At 56.3% G+C, this 9,496-nt stretch overlaps 6 protein-coding genes across 9 annotated transcripts; 5 read left to right on the top strand and 1 right to left on the bottom strand.

Annotated features, from left to right (window-relative positions):
• Positions 1–164: 164 nt before the first annotated feature.
• KVP17_001057 (uncharacterized protein) lies at positions 165–506 on the top strand (the record flags this gene model as incomplete). The annotated part of the gene is made up of 1 exon (XM_068516107.1): positions 165–506. One exon carries the CDS (start codon positions 165–167, stop codon positions 504–506), a length of 342 nt encoding a protein of 113 aa, XP_068371017.1.
• Positions 507–936: 430 nt separating this feature from the next.
• On the top strand, positions 937–1,572 carry KVP17_001058 (uncharacterized protein; the record flags this gene model as incomplete). The annotated part of the gene is made up of 1 exon (XM_068516108.1): positions 937–1,572. One exon carries the CDS (start codon positions 937–939, stop codon positions 1,570–1,572), a length of 636 nt encoding a protein of 211 aa, XP_068371018.1.
• Positions 1,573–1,604: 32 nt separating this feature from the next.
• KVP17_001054 (uncharacterized protein) lies at positions 1,605–4,345 on the top strand (the record flags this gene model as incomplete). Of its 3 annotated transcripts, XM_068516101.1 has the most annotated exons (3): positions 1,605–3,496; positions 3,548–4,154; positions 4,184–4,345. In XM_068516101.1, the coding sequence occupies 3 exons, from the start codon at positions 1,605–1,607 to the stop codon at positions 4,343–4,345; spliced, it is 2,661 nt and encodes an 886-aa protein (XP_068371011.1). The 3 variants fall into 3 exon arrangements, with proteins under 3 accessions (XP_068371011.1, XP_068371012.1, XP_068371013.1); XM_068516102.1 differs by lacking the exons at positions 3,548–4,154; positions 4,184–4,345 and having other exon boundaries at positions 1,605–3,500; XM_068516103.1 differs by lacking the exon at positions 1,605–3,496 and having other exon boundaries at positions 3,510–4,247.
• A 46-nt stretch (positions 4,346–4,391) lies between these two features.
• KVP17_001056 (uncharacterized protein) lies at positions 4,392–8,045 on the top strand (the record flags this gene model as incomplete). The annotated part of the gene is made up of 1 exon (XM_068516106.1): positions 4,392–8,045. One exon carries the CDS (start codon positions 4,392–4,394, stop codon positions 8,043–8,045), a length of 3,654 nt encoding a protein of 1,217 aa, XP_068371016.1.
• Positions 8,046–8,423: 378 nt separating this feature from the next.
• KVP17_001055 (uncharacterized protein) lies at positions 8,424–9,471 on the top strand (the record flags this gene model as incomplete). Of its 2 annotated transcripts, XM_068516105.1 has the most annotated exons (2): positions 8,424–9,136; positions 9,165–9,471. In XM_068516105.1, the coding sequence occupies 2 exons, from the start codon at positions 8,424–8,426 to the stop codon at positions 9,469–9,471; spliced, it is 1,020 nt and encodes a 339-aa protein (XP_068371015.1). The 2 variants fall into 2 exon arrangements, with proteins under 2 accessions (XP_068371015.1, XP_068371014.1); XM_068516104.1 differs by lacking the exon at positions 9,165–9,471 and having other exon boundaries at positions 8,424–9,140.
• KVP17_001053 (uncharacterized protein) lies at positions 9,157–9,456 on the bottom strand (the record flags this gene model as incomplete). The annotated part of the gene is made up of 1 exon (XM_068516100.1): positions 9,157–9,456. One exon carries the CDS (start codon positions 9,454–9,456, stop codon positions 9,157–9,159), a length of 300 nt encoding a protein of 99 aa, XP_068371010.1.
• Positions 9,472–9,496: the final 25 nt, after the last annotated feature.

The raw sequence follows: 9,496 nt of genomic DNA, 5'->3' as shown, positions 1-9,496 counted from the left end.
AAGAGATTCTGTACAGAAGTGTGCCTCCTGACAAGCGACCGTCTTGGTGGTTTGCAGTGAGGCGTTTCTTGAGCAAGGAGGAGAGAGAGAGCTTCAACACGAGAACAGCAGCGAGACGCAGGGCTTGGACGACGTGGAAACGGAAGCATCACCCTCTTGTAAAAATGCAAACGGAGGACACCACAACGGACGAGCAGCTCGTACGAAACTTGAAAAAACGTCACCGACAGGAAGGGCTGAAGTTGGACATCTATCCGAGCAAGAGGTTCATGATCGAAACGGCGGCTGCTGCACTGCACTGGCTGCAGCAGGAAGCCCTGGCGGAGAGCTTGGGCTTCTCCCCCAGTTCCATCCCGGATTTCGACCAGCGGTTGCTAGATAGTGAGCTCATCAAAACCATTCAGACGGAGCATCTCCGACAGCTGGATGCCTTCGCCAGGCGACGCGCTGCAGAGCGCCTGGATGCGAATGCTACAGTGGAGAGCTCTGATGGCTCCGGCGTGTAACTCAACTGCACCATATCTTTTGGCCCGCGCACCATATGTTTTGGCCCGCCCCAGAGTGATATTTTTCGATACTTTTTTCCAATCTTCAAGCTAACAAAGATCGCTGAGCATATTCGGACATCGCGTGGTACACTCGTAATGGATGTCCAGACATTTTGCGACCAAGGGAGGACCCGCCAAACCCAGGGTCACCAAACCTCCAACTGTCCCCACTGCGGTACAGGCAGTCAGGCCCACAGTACATGCCGCCTTGCAAGCCCCACTGGTAAGGAAATTGGACCCGGCAGGGGTTAGAATCAGCCAAGGATTAAACTTCATTAAAATAGTCGATTTGAAACGTATCAACAGATGGTGGATTTATCTTTCGCATTCAGGGACATCACACTCTCACCAAATACCCAACGAGTATGCGAAATTGACAAATTGTCTTATGCCTACTTTTCTGTGTCTTCCTGGCCTTCGCACGAATAAGGAATTCATGAGCTATCAGCTAGAAGCTGCTGGGTGGGATGAGCTGTGCGACTTGGTTGCCGTGAACCCCTTCCACCGAGCGGTCAAGCCAGCAGATAAAGAAGTCGCCAGCCGTTTAACGAACCCTGCTGTCTTTCAGTGGTTCTTTTTTGATGAGGACCGTGCTCGCGAATCTAAATCCGACATATCGAGTCTTACCTTCACCGGCCATGAAGAAAGCGTTGCGTGGGTAGTGGCGGAGCTACAGAAAGGCGACTACGACGGAATCATTTGTTTCAGCCAGGGGTCCATCATTGGAGCGGCCATCATTTATCTGCAGCAGCAAGGACGCGTTCCTTCCGTGGTCAAGAAGGCAATCTTCGTGAGCGGCCTCTACGCTCCGTGGCTGTATTCCGGCATGCAGGATGCGACTAGTTTTAATGTGCCCAGCCTACACATTACCAGCAGGGCTGACTTCGTGTACCGCCGCTCTATGAACCTGTATTATAGGTTTGAGAAGGCTCTCCAGATTGAGCATGACCGAGGACACCGCTTTCCCAGGCTCAGTACGCTGTCAGAGGAAGACCAGAGGATGCTGAGAGACTTTGTGAACTGATGACCCGAATTAGTTTTTTAAACCATTTTCCTATGCCTGTAGCGACCACACCGGCTGCATATCTCTCCAGACATAGTCGGCTGAACAAGATAGGCCTTCTGTTCTTTGGAGTACCAGCAGTTGTGGGGGTCATTCTTTTGACCTATGCCGCGTTGGTAGACAAGGTGTTCTTGCCTTTTTCGTGGACCGTTACGTCGGAGAATCAGTTTTTGTTGATGATCGATGCAGGAAGTCACGGTACGCGCCTTCACATTTTTCAGTATCCGATGCGAGTTCAGGATCCCAACGGACGACGAAAGGACCTCGTGTCAATCCCAAAGGAGATTTTCCAGTTTCGAACGTCTCCGGGAATATCAGCGATGACAGGAACTCCAGAGCTTGCAGGCAAGAAGTGCCTCGGCCCGCTGGTGGAACAAGCACAGACGCAGCTAGTAAAATACGGAGTGAAACGTGACGACTTCGCAGAGATTCCGGTGTTCCTGAAGGCGACTGCCGGCATGCGAGATCTTAACGTGGACGCGAGACAGGCCATCATGGATAGTATCCGAGCCTATCTTCAGCAAACACCTTTCCATACTCGGCAGGATTCGGTTCGCGTTATCAGCGGGGAAGAGGAGGGCTTCTTCGGATGGATGACGGTCAACGCTGCGTACGGTACACTGTTGAAGCCCGCAAACGAAACGATAGGCGCTTTGGATATGGGTGGGGCTTCGGCGCAGGTGACTTTCTTTCCTCTGAATACCTCTATCATCGAAGATTTCTATGAGGTTTATCTGGGGGGCAGCCCAATCCGGGTTTACTCGCACTCCTTTTTAGGCTATGGCTGGGGGGACTCTCTTTCGCGAGTCAGCGCGAGGCTTGGCGTGGAGGCCGCACTGGCTCACATTCAGGAGAAGGGATTTCGTGGGAAAGAGTCCCTCTTCTCCAAGTTCGCTCTGACCACCGACGCCAATGACACTACAGGGTCGCCAACGCCTTCTCCGACATCGGTGACAGGCTCCTCTACGATGCCCACTATCATTGTTGATGCTGTGCACCCTTGCTGGCCCAAGGGACACACCCAAGAGTTCGAAATGCCAGACTTCATGTTCCCTGATGGGCGGTTCTACATTGACATAGACGCTCGCCTCATGTACGATTACGTGGTGGCTCTTGGTGTTTCTCCGCAGTCGGTCGCCTTTCTTCGGGGAACCTTGCGGCCGATGGGCCAGACATCACCGATTTCCCCTCAGTCGGTAGTGTTGGATCCAATGATGTCGCGTGTTGGTGGATCGAGTGCGAACTTCGACGCGCTCGACTCGCCACCGGGCCGCCCAAAGCTGCGGTTCAAGATTCGGTTTGCTGGGAGCTCGGACTACGATGCGTGCCGAGCCAGGGCGCAAGCACTTCTCTATCAGCCCCCCTGCTTCACGCACTCCTGCAGCTACAACGGCGTCTATGAACCGCGGCTGGTGACATCGAGGTTTATGGCATTCGGACAGTTTGCGAAAGTGCAGCAGGCGTTGGGTATCCCTGCCAACCCCTCTTTGACCACTATGGAGCAGGCGGTGGTCGATCTGTGCTCGAGAGATACAGCAGGCTACGGCGACCTCAGCATGAAGATGTGCTGGAAGGCCATTTGGAGTCTAACCACGCTCGTAGACGGGTACAAAATCGCCAAAGACTCCATGTCGGTAACATTCGCCTCGACTGTCGGGGAGGGTGAGACCACTCAGCAGCCGGGCTGGGCTCTGGGCGCCGCGATCTACGAGGCGAACCAGATGCCCTTCTTGTCTGCCATGGGCCGCTATCGAACTCCTTTCTTCGTCTCATTCTGCACCAACCTCGCGCTGTTCGGCGTGGCTGTCGCCATGGCGCTGCAGGTTGAAAACCTGCTGAAGATTATTCGCTTCCATGATCCTCTCTCCTACCAGCCTCTACACGTGTGAAATACTGAAATGTTGGTGCCTGACGTTGACTATGCAACTCTGTACAGCGCCATTGCGCTCACTCGCATCCTGCCGCCTCAGAATCTGGCCACAGTACTGGATGTGATTCACGACTACACAGACGACTTCTTCGGAGTTGAGCTAGTAGCAAGCACGGGGAGGCCTTTGGAGGTAGCATTTGATCTGGAAGCCCAGAAGCACTTCATTGTGTCCGTTTACAACATGAAGGAAAACTTGGTTCGATCTCCGTGGTCTGGTTTTTGTCAGGATCCGACAGGTACTGTGGTGGAGACCAAGCCTGGGGTCGCCCACCTACGCGCATTAGAAGTCGAGTTGAATGCGGACTGGCAGATATACAGAGCCACCTATCACGGGGGCATTGGAGTGGGGTCGGTCTATGTGAATCAAGACGCAAGTGGCATCCGCGTGGCCTTCCTTACGAGGGTCGTCACGTCGTGCATCGATGGGGAAGTTCGGTGGGAAGGCTTTCACGGGCTAACATTGCACACAACTATTGGCTCGCAGCGTGAGAGGAAATGTCTATGCGAAACAGAATCATTGCCTGCATCCGTGGTGTCTAACGTCGTGGTCAAGTGGCGGGGAACAGATCCTGACGCGGGTGACTGCGATTGGGGCTTCCATGTGCAAAGGAATGTAGGTTGCGCTTACGACCATGAATTCAGTCTGATACGACCATCAACGGCGGAATCACCGCTGCAGAGATCTCCAAAAAAGTGCACCCGTTGATGGCTGCTGCCGATTCTTCGGCGACGAAGCTGGTAAGTAACGTCTACTTCCCCAAGACACGCGAGGTGGTGTCTGGTTTCCGAGCAGATGAACCCTAGCGTGTGTGTGTGCACTATGCTGAATCGGCGGAGTGCCACGTCTTCGATGAAACTCCCCCCTCTTGATGTGGCGACTCGTGCGGTGTTCTTCTACACCGACCTGCGTCTTGACCGCGAAGCGAAACTGCCGGAGTCAGGGGCTGTGGTTGTGCTTTTTCATTCCTTTCTCGTAATTGAGTTCCCAGGCGTGTATCTGGGAGGCTTCGCGCTCTGCGCGGACCCCGAGAAGTCGGAAAACCGGATCAACCACTTCGAGAATCACCTGTCGTTTCAGGTAGGCCGAGGTGGCTGTGTGGATGTACCCGTAATGCAGTGCCTGAGTGTTGACGACGGCACTCCGGCAGCAGTCTCTCTCACTGAGTGTCAGGAGTTCCACACGTTGGCCAGGTGGATAGGCCATGCGCAGCCGAGGGCGCCGCCAGAGACTCCTGCAGCGATTCCGGCCGACGACGACTGCGCCGACTGCACCATCTGTATCGGCCGAGGCCTCCTCGAGCAGTTCCCCCAAATAGCCGCTGATACTCGTCGCCTGTCCGCCGCTCTTGCGACGAGAGTGCCTGACATCTCACCAGAGGAGGCGAATGACTTCGTGTATGAGAGCATCTGTATGGGCCACTGCCTACAGAATCGGCCAGAGGTTCTCGGCTACGCGACGCCCTATCCTGTGGAAGTCATGTCTCTCAATATTCAGCTCAACCTACCAACCCTAGCTCCAATTTTCGAGAATGAGGATCTGAAGTATATGATGTGTTTCAGGTATTGCCATCCTGACAGGATGTCGGCTCACGAGGCCCAGTACCTCGCTATGAGAGTGCATACACGGTGGAACGAGAACGAGGACTACCGGTGGTCGTGCTTGATCATGCTCACGCTCGCCACCATAGGCGTGCCACCACGGTGGCCATATATCGTGCGCGTTATTCTGAACCTAGCCGAAGGGGCACGGCCGGTGCTCGCGGCGCTGGACGAGGTGCGGGCCATGCCAATGACAGCCTTCAAGTTCTGGGGTGTCAACTTCATGTGGACGCTGCACAGCCTTGTGGACCGCATCCGGCTGTCCGCGTTGCGGACTGAACATTCTGTTGTGAAGAGCGACCTCCTCAGACTACTGAAGCTGCTGGAAGATCAGTTGGCCCGGTTCGACTCCTACTATCGTTCGCGCTGCGGATCCACCATCACCCAGTGGCGCTACGCGACCCGATCTCTCGATGATTCAACCCCGGCTCCCTGTGACCGCGACGACGACGGTTACTTGTCTGACATCAGTGCCAACCGCCGCCGTGGGGAGTTTGTCGCGGGCTCGAGTTGCGTGCTGACGCCGCTGCTGGAATCGGTGGTGGTGATACCCCACACCATGCACCGTTGGCATATTCAACAGCTGGCTGTTCCGTCTGAAACATGGAGGAACCACCGCGCGGTAGGCCCTAAAATAGGCCGGAAGACTCGACATGAGGTCAAGTTGACTATAAGGGCGACTGCGCATGTCAATTTGGAGCCGGGATGGTCGTTCATGGATGAGAGAACGGATTCGATTTGGCTGCGAAACCGAAACCGGCTGTACACCTTGCGAAGGCTCAGAGTAGATGGGGTTCTGATTGGGGGAGCTGATGGCCTCGTCGACGCTTACAGAGGTGATCGTTTTGCGTTCAGGCAGCAGCGACTGCGAGATCAGATCCAGATGGCGGCTGACGAAGTCCGGCGCCTTCGGGAGCGTAAGGAGCGCGAGGAACTGAGAGAAGAGAAGCTGCTGGTAATCCAGAGGGCGTGCGTAGACAAATGGGCCGAAATAGCAGTCCAAGCAGCCAGGCGTGCGCAACAGAAGACCATTGCTCGAGAAGCCACGGAGAAGGTAACTCAGATCCAAGAGAATCAACGCCTTAAGAAGGAAGCTCTCGAGAAGAAAAAAGCGGAAGAGGCGTCAGTCCGAATCGCCCAGAGCATCGACGCGCGCACGAAGAGCGTCACCAACAGAGTCGCCAAACAAACACGCCTGAAGACGGATGGGGAGCTTTCGTCTGTCAAGCGCAGCAGCCTCGACTTGCTTCGTGACCTCTCGAAGGCAGTCAACGAAGAGAGACAGCAGCGCTACTCGCTCACGGTCGCTCGGTCGATGGACCACTCCCCGACGAAGCCCAAGCGGGCTGCGTCAGCGGTGGATGAGCTTGCCGAGTACCGGGCGCGCGCCCAGCAAGAGGCCACGTTCAACGAACACTTCCCGATTTCCTTCTCAGATTTCACTCCTTCCTCCATTATCCCAGACGAACCGGTTCTAGACGACAGCCAACATGACGACGATGTAAGCCACCTCTTCATGCGATTCGGACCGCCGGACTTGGATCGAGACACATCATTTTCGTCTGCACTGTCACCGCTGCAGATGCTTTCGGTATCTCCCTCTGAATTTCTGGAAACTCCCCGAACATCTGAAGACAGGGCTACGTCAGGGCACCTCACAGCCGCCGCTCCTCCGCTGCATGTCCACCCATTGGCTGCCGACAGGACGGAATCCATGGCCGTGTCGTGGTCCGACCTCGACATGCATCCTGCCCCTCCTACCCGTGAAGATCTCGACAATGTGGAGTCCTCTCTGTGCCAGCTGCCTGAGCCGGCGACCGAGGGCACCAGCTCAGATTTCTACGCGGCTCTGACAGAAACACTTGATCTCTGGCCATCCGATCCCAGTTACCCTGCCTGGGACTGGAACGGTGCGTTCGTGCGGCGAGTGGAGGCATGGCCCAAGAACCACGTACGACACCGCAGCTTGCGATTGGGTAGGCCGACCGTACAAGACGTCGCTTCCGATGTGGAACTGGTGCAGCTGGAAACCAGGTACGTCCTCGAACCCATGCAAGTGGCGTTGGAAGCCATGAACTGCACCCTCGTTTCTCTACGCTCGCGGGTGGAGGCCTTCGGCTGGGAGTCGCGACACCGACGGAGCGTAAACCGCATCCGGCAGTCACTGGTCTCTCATCTGCCAATGTTGGTCTTGGGCTACGGAATTCTGAGCCGTGCTTTCCTGGACACCCTGCAGATCGTAGTGACTCAAATTAGAAGCCATGCAGAAAGTCAGGACATTCTCCGAATGCAGCTGGACCAGATGATCTCGGGCATCGAACTCTATTTCGCTCATAGACCTCGGTGGAGGACACCACCAATGGACAACCTCCACGCCATGAAGCGAGATGCCCTGCACGACTGGACCAACCAGGGCTCCGTTCTGCTGGAGTGGGCGGAGCAGCCGTTCCATAGCCACGCAGCTCGCGGCCCTGCTTGGGACGCCGTGATTCAGCCAGTGATGCGCCTTCTTCGTCTTGCAATGAACCTCACGAGTCGAGCGATCCTAGTGAACCGTGGTAGATACCTACGGTCTACTCTGACCACCATGGCGCACGGGTTGAGATCCACCTTCGACATCATCAAAACCACTGTGGTCTGGCGCGCCCGAGACGCGGACGCTCACATTCCTCGGCAGTCGTTTCATACGGCGTGTGCCTTCGTGAAGGTGGTTTCAGGTCTCCAGCATGATGTAAGAGTCATGGCGAGTGCACTGCACCGCCTGACCATCTACGACCGGGACGCAGATAACAAGGTGTTTGACCTGCAGCTAATGGCGAAAGAAGCTACATCCATTCCAGCGGACCGACAATCGTGTCCCAAGCCGCAGAGTGCACATCTTACTCATTTGCAACAAAGTCACTAAAAACACGATATGCGCCACTCCGAGCTGACGCTAGTGGAGCCACGCATTACGTGCGCGGCGTCCTTTGACCTCAGAACGGAGACCGTCTACGAGCGACCAGCTGGGCGTCCGTGGCACTTTGTCTCACACGCCCCTCAATCCTGGAATCCCTACCTGTCTGCCACCATGCCGCCGGCCCCATCTCTGTGGATCCCCATTGACGATGAGGTGGTGCTGACGAAGCCAATCGTGGGCCGACTAGAGAGCAGCGCATCTGGGCGTAGTGTGAGACGCCCAAGCAAAAAGAGCCGCCGCACTCGGTGTGGCCGTGAGAGTTCCGTTTTCCCTGAAAGTCCCAAGCGACAAAGTTGCTGTTGCGGGCTTTTTAATTGAGTGAAGATGTGCAAACTCTCAGATTTAGTATTTTCTGATATCATCCGAATCATGGGTCAACAGTGCAGTTCCGTAGGCGCCCACGATGCCCCAGATGACTTCTACAACAAGGACGGGAAGTGGCAGTTCCCCCCCACTGGACACGTTCATTTCCATCGTTGCACGGACGACCACTGTATGCGGCAAATGGGCACGACTGCCTTCAAGTACCCCGATAGATTTGCTGACGTCTACACGGATCCTGCGCAGCGCTCGCCAGCGGAGCGATATCCTCAGTGCCCCCACGAGCACCACGCACCGTATCCGGAAACGCACATGACGGAATGTCGAAAGAGCAAATCCCGATCTTCGCGCAGGCACTCTGATGGCTTCGTTGACATGCAGGAAAAAGGTCACGTCACGTCGATGGCTGAGCGTCCGATGTACGAGACCACGACCAGCTCGGCGGTAAAGCCGTACCCGCCCTCGGACGTGGAATACAAAGACTACACGCAGCCAGCGCCACAGGCGTACCAGCCGCCTCCCCCTGCGCCTGCGCCGACGGTCCAAGCGCCGCGAGTGGCGAGGCCGCCGCCGGAGTACACGCCGAGCGAGCCGCCCATAGCCATGCCGCCGCCGCCGACCACCTCCTCGATGGCGCTCGCGCCGATCGACATGCCCAAGGCCGGCGACCGCATCTCGCTGAGTCCACGCGTCTCCCCGCGTGGGAGGGAATCTTTGTGAGGCAACATTTCGCCAGTCACGCAGCGCCCCTGTAAGCACTGTAAAGGGCGACTTCCGAACCCACTGCGAACTCGACGCATGGGTGCGAGACAAGTGCCGGGTCACGCCTCTGTTCATCAAGACCATCATCCTCCCCGAGGGCGTCTCGCCGAACGACCCACGCCTGGAAAACGCCGAGGTCGTTAGCTCGCGCACGTACGAACTGCCGGCCGGCAGCGGCCTGGTGGCCACGGACGAAGTGGATCATCTCCACGTGGAGGTCGACACTTGCCTCTTGAACGGAGAAGGCCCAGCCGAGCGCACAATTCCTGGGCATTCTTATTGCCGCTAGTCTAGTGTATGTGCGTCAATTGGAA

The sequence above is a fragment of a genome (assembly GCF_019968985.1).
Source record: "MAG: Porospora cf. gigantea B chromosome Unknown PgB_NODE_927_length_9496_cov_120.288, whole genome shotgun sequence".
Lineage (NCBI taxonomy): Eukaryota > Apicomplexa > Conoidasida > Eugregarinorida > Porosporidae > Porospora > Porospora cf. gigantea B.
Note: the sequence above shows the minus strand (reverse complement) of the source record. Positions and strands in the feature narration are given on the sequence as shown.